The sequence below is a fragment of the Tasmannia lanceolata genome, unplaced genomic scaffold, assembly GCF_043159265.1.
Source record: "Tasmannia lanceolata isolate RefF3 unplaced genomic scaffold, GAP_Taslan_0.1 ptg000037l, whole genome shotgun sequence".
Taxonomy (NCBI): Eukaryota; Viridiplantae; Streptophyta; class Magnoliopsida; order Canellales; family Winteraceae; genus Tasmannia; species Tasmannia lanceolata.
This window is the reverse complement of record NW_027518714.1, coordinates 7,330,286-7,344,475: the sequence shown is the minus strand read 5'-3', so window position 1 is coordinate 7,344,475 and position 14,190 is coordinate 7,330,286. Positions and strand designations below refer to the sequence as shown.

General features: G+C 38.0%; 1 protein-coding gene across 2 annotated transcripts in view; it reads left to right on the top strand.

Annotated features, from left to right (window-relative positions):
* The first annotated feature begins 5,228 nt into the window (after positions 1–5,228).
* NSF (AAA-type ATPase family protein) overlaps positions 5,229–14,190 on the top strand; it is a 51,544-nt gene continuing 42,582 nt past the window's right edge. For both annotated transcript variants that reach the window (XM_077373613.1, XM_077373612.1), the window contains exons 1-11: positions 5,229–5,574; positions 8,872–8,967; positions 9,071–9,152; positions 9,401–9,451; positions 10,396–10,566; positions 10,742–10,896; positions 11,006–11,114; positions 11,594–11,693; positions 11,769–11,824; positions 13,172–13,237; positions 13,343–13,425. In XM_077373613.1, coding sequence (XP_077229728.1) covers positions 5,384–5,574; positions 8,872–8,967; positions 9,071–9,152; positions 9,401–9,451; positions 10,396–10,566; positions 10,742–10,896; positions 11,006–11,114; positions 11,594–11,693; positions 11,769–11,824; positions 13,172–13,237; positions 13,343–13,425 — 1,160 coding nt within the window. In that variant the 5' untranslated portion in view covers positions 5,229–5,383. The remainder of the gene's footprint in view (positions 5,575–8,871; positions 8,968–9,070; positions 9,153–9,400; positions 9,452–10,395; positions 10,567–10,741; positions 10,897–11,005; positions 11,115–11,593; positions 11,694–11,768; positions 11,825–13,171; positions 13,238–13,342; positions 13,426–14,190) is intronic.

Below are 14,190 nucleotides of genomic sequence, written 5' to 3'. Positions count from 1 at the left end.
ACCAATGGCACATAATCAGGCATTGTCGCCAATTATTTCCGTGGCAGGGGGGGCGCCTAACATGGATAAAGCTATGCAACAAAAAAGCGTAAAAAATCTGCATGGCCCATGGGTCGACCCGACCCGTGAGGGCCGGGTGTGCGTCCAAACCCAATGACCCGTCAAATTACCTGACGGTTGGGATCATCCTAGGGAAATGATTTTTGCGGCACAGCCTATGTACATGGTGGCCCATGCAGCCCCACAAAAACAGTGGCGCTTGCATTGTTTGGGTGATCTAAACCGTTCATTTGTTGGACCCCGGAGTAAATAGGCTGTGCCTTGAAAATCTTCTTCATAGGCTAATCCTCACTGTAACGCCCCGGATTTTTGGAAATACCAACTCGGTGCGTAGAAGAATATTACATCATCTTTCTCAAAAACTTTCATTATTCCCAAGATCTCAAATACAACAACTACGTTTAGAGGGTTTACAAAAATTAGGTCTAATTTATTACATCTTAATTCAAGACATAGTTGATACATATTTAAAACATATTTGTCCTTCAGAACAATTCTGGATTCAACTCTAGCATTCCTCATCTTTCATCTATACTTCACCTGGGGGTTGGAACAATAAAACAAGGAAAAAAAGAAAAGAAGGGTGAGCTCAAATAGCCCAGTAGGGTATAAACAATAAGTGATGTAGAATTGTCAAGCTCATAAGAACATGATATTTTGCAGATAGGAAATCTCACATTATAAACATGGAAAGAAAGAATAAACACAACATACTTTCCAAACGTATAGAGAAAACTTACAGAACTTGATATCAAGAATTATATATATATAATTATATATATAGACTTCATTAAGCATAGATGCTTTCATTCATAGCCATATCTCGGCCCATTCATAGCCATACCTCGGCTCATAATCCTCTAGATTTACACTCTCTAGAGTCGTCTTTACCCACGTGCACATGGAGGACTATAACGCGTCCACCCGTCATCATATCATAACTCAGTCCATATTCAGAATTAGGGTATCACAAGATAAACTATAAACATAAACATATCTCACGGAAACAAGTTTCGAGGATACAAAATAGAATTATAACTTTATCAGTAAAATCAAGTTTCTCATCAGTTGTGGATCTTAGAAGGATAGAAACTCTTATAGCAATTGCGTATAAAGAGAATCAAAGAATATGAAATATTCACATCCAGTATAGCAAAAGAGAATCAGTGGAAGAAAACCCTTATATTTAGCAAAAGAGAATCAATGGAAGAAAACCCTTACATATAGCAAAAGAGAATCAATGGAAGAAAACCCTTACATATAGCAAAAGAGAATCAATGGAAGAAAACCCTTACATATAGCAAAAGAGAATCAATGGAAGAAAACCCTTACATATAGTTTTCCGGTCACAGGTTTGTTTGAGCTTACACCTTCGAGTGGATAACCTGTAAATATATTCTAATTTTATCAAATTCATGTTTTAAGGCAGTGTCCTTTCTGTCCAGGTAATGTCCATCTATGTCCAAAATAATGTTCCCTGTGTCCAGTGTTCTTTCTATTAAATTTTTAAGATCATGGGGCCCAACATGCACTATTCATATGGACCCCACATGTTACTATTCATGTGGACCCCACAGGTTACTATGCTCAGCAGTTCATCATTCTTTGATTTAGTTTATTTCTTGGCTACTATGCTTAGCAGTTCGTCTTTCTTTGATTAACGTTTACTTTACGGTTACTATGCTAGCATTTCACCGTTCAAATAAGATGGGCTACTATGCTCAGCAGTTCGCCTTTCTTTGATTAAAGTTTACTTTACGGTTACTATGCTAGCATTTCACCGTTCAAATAAGATGATAAAACTTGCATAATCTATAGCGAGTTATCGCCTCTTATGCATGCTTTATCCTAATATTTACATAGGTGGTAGAACCAACCATATTACCCATAATAAATACTTTAACTATCTATATGAAAGACTTACCTTGGTAGTGATGAAGTGGATTTCCTTTTCCTTCTCCTCTCTCTCTTTTTCCCTCTCTCTCTTACTCTTTCTTCTCTCTCGTTCTCTTTTCTCTTTCTCTTTTTTTTTTCTTCTTCTTCTCTTCCTCTATTTATATGTATTTTTTTTTCAACTACAGTCTTAAATTCACAACTACTCTCTTAAATGCTTTTACAAAAATATAGGAATAGTAAAGGTATAAATAAATGAATAGTAAAGGCTGCTTGAATAGTAACAGGATGATTAATATTATTTAATTATTATTTTCGTCGGTGAAGCGCAACTACTCATTAATGATAGTGGTTGTGGAGTGACCAGCTTAACCAATGAGTTAATGAAAGTGGTTGCGGTGTGTCCTTCTGGTAGTGGTTCCCACTAGTGATGGGTCCCGCTGGCGTTGGGTCCCTCTATTTGTGGGTCCTGCTTGTTGTGGATCCCACTAGTGGTAGGACCCGCTTGTGTGGGGCCGCTGATGCGGGACCCACTGTTGGTGGGACCCGCTTGTGAATAGTACTCGGTGGGTCCTACTGTGAATAGTAATTTTGAATTGTTTATCTCAATAGTGAACTTGCATAGTATTTCTGCATAGTAATCTTACGTAGTATTTCTGCATAGTGACTATTGTGAATAGTAATTATGAATAGTGACTATTGGTAATTTTTAATATGTGTAAGTATCTACTCATTTTTAGTTGACATCTGGGGCAGTGATTTAGTGGTAGGAAGCCGTTCAATCCTCGCTCAGCGTTGGGTTCGAATCGCGTACGCCCCATTATGCCAGATGTCCTCATGCCCGATTAACTCGGAAAAAAGAGAGTAATGGCCGATGATTACCCACCTATGAGGCCATTTTTATTTATTTGTATATATATATATATATATATATATATATATATATATATATATATATATATATTACCGGTTATTACACTCACCCTCCGATCTGCTGAGATCTAATTCCTCTTATAAAAAATGCCAAGTATATTTCTATCTTATTGAATACATTTGCAGGGAAGAGTGGTTAACATTTTATCTTTTATATAGTGTAAGTCCTGATAGTGAGTATTTTTTTTTAAAAAGGACTGTATGGCTTACATCGTAGGATTATCCAAACCGTCCATTTCATGGGCCACAATGTAAGTAGGTTGTGTGCCAAAATTCATTTCCATAGGATAATTGCAACCCTCCAACCAATAAATGTTTCCTAAATATGACGTTAATTCCTCTATAGACTGCAGGGCTAGGATCATCGCATGGAAATGTGTTTTTTGGGAACACCCTTGGATGGTTTGGATCATCCTATGGTGTAAGTTATACAATACTGTTTTCTTTGAATAGGGAGTCTAAGAAATATGTTTTTGCTTTGCAGGATTTGTCACAAAATTCTTGTTAGAATATATATGGTGCAAAGCCCATGTAGTGAAATATTTTTTAATAAGCCGGTAGGGGTCCCCGTAAAACCCCAACTTACCTATAAAAAATAAAAACTTGTACTGAATATTTTACGGCCTACACCATAGGATGATCCAAACCGTCCATTTAATGATCCAAACCGTCCATTTCCGGGTGATTTTTACCCGCCCCGTTTGACCTATTTCCCCATGATTTAGAAGGAAATGATGTGATTATTGAGAGTTTTTATATAGTGTAAGTCCTGATAGTGAGTATTTTTTTTTGAAAAAGTATTGTATGGCTACATCGTAGGATGATCCAAATCGTCCATTTCATGGGCCACAATGTAAGTACTAAGTAGGTTGTGTGCCAAAATTCATTTCCATAGCATAATTACAACCCTCCAACTAATAAATGTTTCCTAAATGTGCTGTTCCTCTATAGACTGCAGGGCTAGGATCATCGCATGGAAATGTTTTTTTTTTTTTGGAACACCCTATTTACGATGTGGCCCATCAATTGGACGGTTTGGATCATCCTATGGTGTAAGTTATACAGTATTGTTTTTTTTTAATAGGGAGTGTAAGAAATATGTTTTTGGTTTACAGGCTTTGTCACAAAATTCTTGTTAGAATATATATGGTGTAAGCCCATGTAGTGAAGTATTTTTTAATAAGCCGGTAGGGGTCCACGCAAAACCCCAACTTACGTATCAAAAAAGGAAAAAATTTACTGATGATTTTACGGGCTACACCATAGGATTATCCAAACTGTCCACTATTTTACTGATAATCCTTTGTTCACGCACGTGCAATGCGCATTTTTACTAGTCATTACAAAAGTGGGATTAAAAAATTCACCACACAAGCAATCATTACAAGAGTGGGATTAAAAAAAGCCTAGTGCTAAAAGGCAACCATACATGGGATGGGATCAAAATTTGACTAAAACTTCCTGGGACAAAAATTTAACCGGCAACCAAACGGAAAACTACTGAACTGTCTATATTCAACGAAAAAGGTGCCCATCGATCCAACGGTTGCCATCATCTGACCATGGATTTTTCTGGGGCATGGCCCATCGGGCTGGGACCCACAATTCCCAAGAAACGCGTTTTTTCATCTTTTATTTTTCAACTCAACACCTTGGAAGTAGGGGTGCAACTCGGGTCGGGTTGGGTCGGGTTGAGGCCAACCCGACCCAACCCGAGGAACCCATTTTGCCAACCCGACCCGACCCAACCCGATTTCTAACCCGGCTGGACCCAACCCGACCCAACCCAATTTGCAATTGGGTCAACCCGACCCAACCCGATTTTCAATTTATGCACATGTTTTTTGTGGGCCCTACTGTTTTTTTTTTTTGCTCACATTCCCACAGAGGCATCCACCATATAAAACCTCTGTAACTGAACTGAAGGATAAATTTATGTTGAAATTTAAGCACATTTCTAGCTTCAATGGGAAATGTGTTCAGTTGAAATCGGGTTTTAAGCATATATTGGAATTGGAAATCGGGTTTCGGGTCGGGTCGGGTTGCCAGACACCCCAACCCGACCCAACCCGATTTCCAATTCGGGTTGATATTTCCCAACCCAACCCAACCCGATTTTGAAAAAAACCCAACCCAACCCAACCCAAATTCGGGTTCAACCCGTCGGGTTCGGGTTCAACCCAACCCAAGTTGCACCCCTACTTGGAAGTCTTTATAACTCGCTCGGACCAGACAAAATGCTCACGTGCGGTATCCGTTGTCCGAGCGCGAAATCACGTGACTAAGAGTGCGCATTACGCACCGTCACATTTTGCATAAATAGGAGAGCAGACGGTGGAGAAAGGAAAAAACGATCGAACGAGTCCCATATTCCACGCTTTCTTAATAGCGAAGGAAAACCATTTCCTCTGCATTCGAATTTTCCCATTCGTCCTCGATCTCGCAATCGCTCTGTTCAAACCCTACGAAAGTCATCGATCGATTACTATCTTCGTCAATGGCCGGGAGGTTTGGGTTTGGTTCTTCTTCGGCCACGCCCTCTGAAATGATTGTCACGAACACGCCCTCCTCAGATCTCGTCATCACCAATTGCGCTTATCTCTCCGCCGGAGATCTTCGCAAGTTCTCGAGTTCTGGATCGAAGCTAATTTTCGCGGAGGTCGGAAATTGCGTGGTTCTTTCTCTTCGATATCCTTTAACACATTAATCTCTATATTTTTTTCAATTGATGTGCTTATAAATTCTACGCCATGGACTGTACTGTGATCTCTCTATTTCTAATTAATGTTTGTAATGGAAATCGTGAGGGTTTGGATCTGGTATTATGCAATTTGTTGATATATTAACGATGATTAGAATGTTAGCATTTTCTATCGGAATGCTGATAATGCATTGAAGATACAAATTAGAAGACAGAAATTATGTTTTTCTTTTTACTTGCTGTGTTGATTAGAATGTTAGCTCATTTTGAAAAATTGCGTCATAGGACTATCATTGGAACTTAATGAAGCCACTAGACACAGACGTTTGGATGTTTAATTTTACATGGAACATGAATTTGGGCGTCTCTTTTTTCCATCGAAAATTTCACAGGTTTTGGTCAAAGACTTGCCATTAGATTTCTTCTTTATATTGGAACCCAACATGAAAAGAGAGAGGGAACTTGTTGATTCAGTGTTGGTGTGGACGCCATTTAAAAAAAAAACATTTGGCTAACTTTTATAATTCTGTACATCCAATACCTATTTGAACAATCCTCCACCGCTTCATGGCTTATGGTTGCATTTGTTACCACTGGAAGCAACATGTGAGAACATTTTACTTAGCCTACATATGAAAAGCTGGATAGAGGGATATAGTTCCACTGTCTCAGCGTGGAACTTGAGATCTGCCTTTTTACGTAGAAAGATTTTGCAATATTTTCCCCATCTGGTGTGATTGATTTTATCGCTTCCCCCATGTGGGTGACATAGCCTTCCGAGGCACCTGCATTTCTGTCTTTTCATTTTCTTTTTTGTTCCATTCCTTGCCACTTATTCGTGCTTGCCTTTCTCTATGTTTTTTATTTACTAGATTCCATTTTGTATGGCCACCGTTCATCATGATTGGGTATCCTGTTCTGTGGCAATAACTTTTTCATGTGGCCTGTCATCATCTTTCATTGTGAACCTTCCATGATTTCTCTTTCTGGCTGTGAGGTTGACTTGAAAGTTGTCATCATCTGCCATGACCGGATTGAACAGCAGTAGCTTTGCATCATCATCGAGGTACATCGCTGCCATCTGCGCCCACCCAAACTCTTCCTCTTTCAGCTTGCTCTCCGAGATGTGTTATATTCAGATGCGTTGGTTCAAATTCGAATATGTATAGTAATAGGAATGCCTAAACGACCCCATCTCCTCTCACTCATTATGAGTTATAGTCGACTATGTGTATGCCTACATTCATTGTATGCACCTTTCAATTGTTGTCAGTTGTCACCAGTTTTCATTGTCTTCATTCAGTCTCTAATGTACTAATTGCGCCTCTATCCTTAGAATCATGTCACCTCTATTTTTTTATCAGTAATTGGTGAAAACAGAACATTGTAGCCTCTGTCATACCACCTCCCTGCTATCCCTAGGACGTCCTAGATTTCTATCTCTTCCATTCCTTGCCACTTATTTGTATATGAATGTAAGTTCATGTTTGTTCTTTTATTCTTTTATTCTTCTTGCTAGCCCACATATTTTTCCTTTCTTTAAATCTACTGTCCTGCATAGGTGCATACTTATTTATTTTCCGGGATTTGCTAGGGTCCATCACAAAAGACATTTCGCGGCTGGTCTGTTGCATTTCAGACTAGCCACCTCGTGAATCAAGACAACAGCTGTCGCCTTCATTCACGAGGTGGCTGGTCTGAAATGCAACAGACCAGCCACAAAATGCCTTTTGCGATGGACGCTAGCAATTCCCTTATTTTCCTAGTATGAAATTGATAATTATTATGAGAGTAATGAAGTTGTGCCTTTCTAACACAAAGCAGGTAGATTTGTGGTGCAAGCCTAGTATTTTCAAGTAATTTATTGGGAGCTTTTGGAGTGTAAAAGGTTAAAACTTCAGTAAAACAACATCACATGTTCAAATTACAGAACAAACAGCCAATAGTAGTCAAAAGGCAAGCTGGTATTCACAAAGATTCCTAGCCTTTGAAATAATTCATTAATAGGAACAAATTCAACTAAATAGTTTGCTGACAATGTAGTGAAACCAAAGAAATCAGATGCATAACCAATAAATAATATGGGCCTAACAATCTGTGCATAAACTGATATAATAAAGAAATGGCTCACTATGGCTCAAAGAAACTAGGAGTGGAGTGTATTGGTGTAGTCAAAACATTATGGTGATATGGTAAGGTGGGAGGGGTTGTCCATGGCAAACAGGGCTGTAGATCCAAAGATGGGACTCAAAGGCGGTAGTGAAACGATATATGATGAAACGGGGTATTCGGGGAAGTCCTTACCTTGGTCGTGTAGGCTTCGGCCTTGTACCTTGTAATGTTTGAGCCTCCAAGAGCTGCTGGATCGATAGCTGCAGCCACGATCAGTCAAGAGGCTGTTTTCAACCCAAGAGAGAGTATGGGGAGAGAGGGAATGATAAGAGAGTGGGGGAGAGAAGGGAAATTAGAGGGTAGGAAGATGGGTTGTCATCTGTTGCAGCTGGTAAGAAAAGAGAATGAAGGGGCTGCTGTAACAGAATCAATAATGAAGAAAAGGGAGGAAAAGTAAGTGCTTCCCAGCAGCAGTTAGCTGAGAAAAAAAGAGAAGAACAATGAGGGGAATAGGAAAGAAGGGCAGCGGATAAGAGGCGGCTGTTTTGCTGCAGCCGTAGGGGAAACTAGAGTGAGAGGACTTGTGGCTGAGAAAGGGAGAGAGAAAAGCTCCTTGCAATCTTCCAAACGTGATTAGAGTACGGGGGGAGGGTGTGTGTGTTAAGGTTTTTTTTATAATAGTGGGGTGTTGGGTTAAGTGATGGGTCTCCCTAAAGTCTTCAATGGGATATAACATAATATGACTTAGCTTGAGTGATGGTGGGTCATGTTATAGGCTTTTGGACTTATGTTTAAATGATGGTGGGCCATGGTCTGGGCTTGGGAAAAAGGAAGAGAAAATAAAGGTCATATGTGATGTAGACATTCCCCAAATCTAGGATAGCATGTAATTGCATAAAAGAAATAGAAATATATCCTAACTAATGATGTGCCTCATAAAAAAACAAAACAAAACAATTGAACTACAACGATGGCTGGATCAAATTATTTAAAAGAGGTTTAAGTCATTTATTACCATTTCGGATGAATTTTTTGTATCCTTATCATAGGTTTTCTTGTGAGTTGTGACAATTTTATTAACTAATAGAACTTTTCTGTTTGGTATTCTCCGACTATGAGATTGTGCTTATAATCTTATATTTTACTTTTGTACATCCTTAACAAAATAATACTTCTCATGAAAGCATACGTGACGGTTATATTGCCTTGAATGCCATCCAACGTCGGCATACTAAAGTTTCTACAGGGGACACCGTGTCTGTTTCCAGGTTTGACAATTTCAACCCTTTGATTTTAAATAGTCATACTTCAGATGGTTCTTCGCCTACATTTTCCAGTTCTGTAATTGTTGTTTGGTTATATTGTATTTAGATTTGTTCCACCTGATAATTTCAAGTTGGCGGTGCTTACCTTGGAGTTGGAATTTGTTAAAGCAAAGGGTAAAAATGAACAGGTAAGGCTTTTCCCAACAGTTTTCACTCCACACACGCACACACACACGCGCACACACGCTCACACGTACACACACACACATATATCGTAACTGATACAATTTAATATTAGTAACTGCTTATAAGTTTGGTTGGTTTCGAGTTGTTTACTTGGTTTCGTGTAAAAGGACATGTGCAGGAGTCTTTCATGATCCTGAAGTTTTGTTTGTAGTATGAGTTGACTGACATCTATATGATGTTCTCTCCGTAGATTGATGCTGTTATTCTTGCTCAACAACTCCGAAAAAGATTCATTGACCAGGTACTTCTTTCTTGATTTTCAGTTGCTTAACTTGACGTCGGTCTTAGCATTAATAATAATAATAATAATTTGCTTTAATTATTATTATTTGCTTGTTGATAATTTTGTATAAATCATATTGCATATTAGGCTTGATTTTCGGTTGTATTAGTCTTGTATTTATTGGGCTCATCACTTATTTGTATTTTGGTAGCAGCTGTTTAATTGGGATTGGAATCATCACTTAATCTGTTTTGTTCGCATCTTTCTGATTATTGTTTGCTTGAACTTGCTTCAGTCCTTATTTTTTGCAATCTACGATTATCCTACTAGATGAATTCTTGTTTTACCTACTTGATTTTATGAGATGCAGTCTGATTTAAGGGCTACCAATATATTACCAAATGATCATTGTGATTTACACGTTGGATTGCTACGACTATCAACTCCTGGCTATTGGAGCTATGTGAAAACAGAATAGTTATTACCAAAGCGATTTACGCATTGTAGTGCCTTGACTATCAAGTCCTAGCTATTGGAGCTATGTCATAATAGAATAGTTATCACCAAAAGGAAGGATTTTAAAGTCCTAGATTCTCTATTTCAGATAACTTGATTTTGCATATCATTGATAAAATAACAATGATTTGTTATGTCAGCTGAGGTATCGCTTGTTGATGATATTTCTAAGCTTACTGCATGTTAAGTTGTATTACTGAGAATCGTAAGTTATGCCAATTTTTTGCAACAGCTGTCTGATGTTGGTTAAGGAGTTTAAGAGTCGATGGAGCTTAAAATGGTTTTCACCCTTAGAATCCAGAATTGGAAAGCCTACTTTGTTTACACCTTTCCGTTTATTGCTTTCTTGAACTTGCTTCAGTCCCTATTTATTGATTCATCTCTTTGGAATGTTTGCAAGGATTTATGTTGAATAGATAGGCTAAAACATGGCTGATGATATACAGGTTATGACAGCAGGCCAGAGGGTATCATTTGAATACTGTGGAACCAACTATATCTTCACAGTTAATCAGGCTGTGGTAGAAGGCCAAGAAGATTCTGAAACCATAGATAGAGGAATGGTGGCCAGTGACACGTATTTTGTGTTTGAAACATCTCCAAGCTCAGGAATTAAGGTCCTTTCTATTTTTCCTGGTCATTTCTATCAGTATTTTGCCTTTTTGTATTAGGTTATTTGCACCTCTACCATGTTTCATTTACTAATTTAGCAGAATGATTTTTAGTATCTTAAATTGATCATAAATTATTTTGCCATTTAAAATTGGGATATCTGAATAATGAGTTATGCAGATAGTCAATCAGCGTGAAGCTGCAAATAGCCGCATCTTTAAGCAGAAGGACTTCAATCTTGAGAAGCTAGGAGTAGGTGGACTGAATGCAGAATTCGTAGATATATTTCGAAGAGCGTTTGCTTCCCGTGTTTTCCCAGCACACGTTACCAATAAGTAATGCCATCTAAACTTAATCTGACTGGTTGAAATTTAATGATTTATTGCTTGGATAGACTATGTTCTTTGACCCTAATTAGAAGCTTTTTTATTCTGTTTGTTGCAGGTTGGGTATCAAGCATGTCAAGGGGATGCTTCTTTATGGACCTCCTGGTACTGGCAAGACTCTTTTGGCTCGCCAGATAGGAAAATATTTAAATGGAAGGGATCCAAAGGTATGCAGATGACTACAGCATTTTATTAAGGTTCTCTCTACCATTCAAAAAAAGATAATTGAAAAATTTTGTATGTTTTTCTCTGGGTTATGCTGAACTCGACGATTATGTTCACAGAACATTCCTTATACTGCAAAAAATCTGACTTGAATTCCTGGAAAACTATTTACTATTCTATTTAAATATAGAATCGCGTATAAAAGCTGGTATACTTCTCAAAAAGAATGCAATCACAATAGGTCAATAGCTATATTTTAACATTTTTCCGAATGACCCAGGTTCAAAATTGTCACTGACATTGTCTTTTCTTTCATAAGAACTGATTTGCCACTTATATTTGTTAGTTTAAGGAACCCTGATCAAGGGAACCGATTGAAAAAATTTCGCTAGTACTTATGTGCTATTGTTATTCTATGTTAGAGTAGAGACTATCACCTATTCTAGCTATTATTGACCATAAGTTCCTCTATAAACATCAGATTGTTAATGGGCCTGAAGTCCTTAGCAAATTTGTTGGAGAAACTGAAAAGAACATAAGGGATCTGTTTGCTGATGCTGAGAATGACCAAAGAACTAAAGGTGAGTACTTTTCCTTGTCCTCTTTCATGGGAAGGTTTTTGTGACGTAGGTAATGTGTTCTCCTCTTCTCCTTAGGTGATGAAAGCGACTTGCATATTATCATTTTTGATGAAATTGATGCTATTTGTAAGGTAAGTACCTTGCTACACGATTCTTTCTTAATATATATCAACTTATTCTTCATGAAAATTTTGAACAAGAATAGCGCATTTGAAATTGATAAATTGCAATAGTAATAGCATTTCAGCCTCAGCTATATTTGATTCATGTACCATTCATTTGGTTCAGCTGCACATGCTTATTAATTTGGTGTGATGCGGTGTTTGAAATGACTTTGGATGAGGTTGACATTTTTAATGGTTCTTATGTATTTTGTTTCTTTGGATTGTTGGATTTGGTGTAAGCATTATGTGAAAGCTAAATCATGTTTATGCCTTAGTTTCCTAAGTGCATGATTGCATGACTTATGATCCATCATGTGTCTGGGATATTCGTTGTTTTTGTTCAAGATTATCTTTATGGTATTGATTATTAAGTTGCTTCTGCCTCGTGTGTATGATCTACTACAAATTATTTCACTAATAAATGCCTTACCATACATACTTGTATAATGTTTGTACTTGCTTGGAAATTGGTCACACCTTTAGTCTTCCCAAAAGGTCCGTGAGCATGTGATAAATGGGCTGCCCAGAATTTCGTTTAGGGCAGAATCCGTCTTTATTTTGTTTCTTTGAATTGTTGGATTTGGTGTAAGCATTCTGTGAAAGCTAAATCATGTTTATGCCTTAGTTTCCTAAGTGCATGATTGCATGACTTATGATGCATAATGTGTCTGGGATATTCGTTGTTTTTGTTCAAGATTATCTTTATGGAATTGATTATTAAGTTGCTTCTGCTTGCGTGTGTATAATCTACTACAAATTATTTCACTAATCAATGCCTTATCATACATACTTCTATAATATTTGTACTTGCTTGGAAATTGGTCACACCTTTAGTCTTCCCAAAAGGTCTGTACTTCACATGTGCAAGGCATCTTGAGTCGCAACAAATGTTTTCATAGCTAATCATAAATTTGTGAAGCTATCTTTAGAAATGATTAATGTAGTAATGTGTCCCTTTTTTTACATTTTAAATCCCATCAGAACTGTGGCACCGAGCATTTGTAGTTTGGTTTGCAATGCATTTTACTGATTCAACATTAGTTCTCTTTTCAATGCCCCTACAATTTGTATGCTTTAAAACTTATCTTCCAAATGTAACAGTTAAGTTATTTGAATTCTCGATGCATCATGGTATAAGTTATTCTGAATGAAATGCCCAGATATTGTGACGACTGTTTAATGGCTATTAATTCATTCATCTGTACATTTTGACAGCTATAGATGGAATTTCTCCAAGATTTTCCATTGATGATTTAAGATTTCACTTATTGTTTTAGTTTGATTACACAATGTATGCTTGTTTTCTGTTTATAGGCAAGAGGATCGACTAGAGATGGAACTGGGGTACATGACAGCATCGTGAACCAGCTTCTCACAAAGGTGTGTTTTAAAGTGTTCATGTTGCTGATAGCATTATTGAGGAAAATTCCCATCCATTTTCTTTCTCTTTGCCACTACTCAATTAAACAACCTTTTGCATTTTAGATAGACGGTGTCGAGTCTTTGAATAATGTTTTGCTGATTGGAATGACAAACCGAAAGGATCTGATTGATGAAGCCCTTTTGAGGTGAATCTCTCTCTCTCTCTCTCTCTCTCTCTCTCTCTCTCTCGCACACATAGCACACAAATGCACACAAATGTAAACACATGCTCAAGCACATGCCGTTATTTGTACTATTTGATAAATTTATTCCAATAGAGAATCATTCCATTTTATAGAAACAATTCAAGCATTTCGTTAGAAACTATATCTCAAAGTAATCGGTTTTACTCAAAAGTGGTATGCCAAACAGTAAAAAGAAAATCCTTTGGGGGCCCGAAGTCATCACAGTGCACTCCTTCGATCTTTTTAGCACCTCACGTCCACTAGTCCCCTTTGCCTCATCTGATTTTTTAGATGAGATCCCAACTTTTGCCTCAAGTCCAAGAGTAGACCAACATCCAACCTTGTGACCACCTCAGTATCACAAGTTAACATGGAAGCCCTTTGGCCTTGCCCAATTTGATTGATATCCTTTAGCTTGCAAGGAACATCCATGCTGGCCGCACATCAACCTTGTTGCCCCGCTGGCACTGAACGTTGATGCTCTTTGATTCATTCATAATCAGCCTGCACCCCAGGGCCCAACCCGCATGCATAGTGCTGCTCGTTGGTACCCAACCAGCTTGATGCCATCCTTTTGATTGTCACCTCGACCATGGGGTTCATAGTGTCCCTTAAACCACAGTTTAAAAACTCTGATTCAATCATTGACTCACCCGATCAGACTCGGCTTCACCTTGGGCGAGTTCTCGTCAAGTCTTTAGTTTTGCCTTACCAAGTCAATCAAAA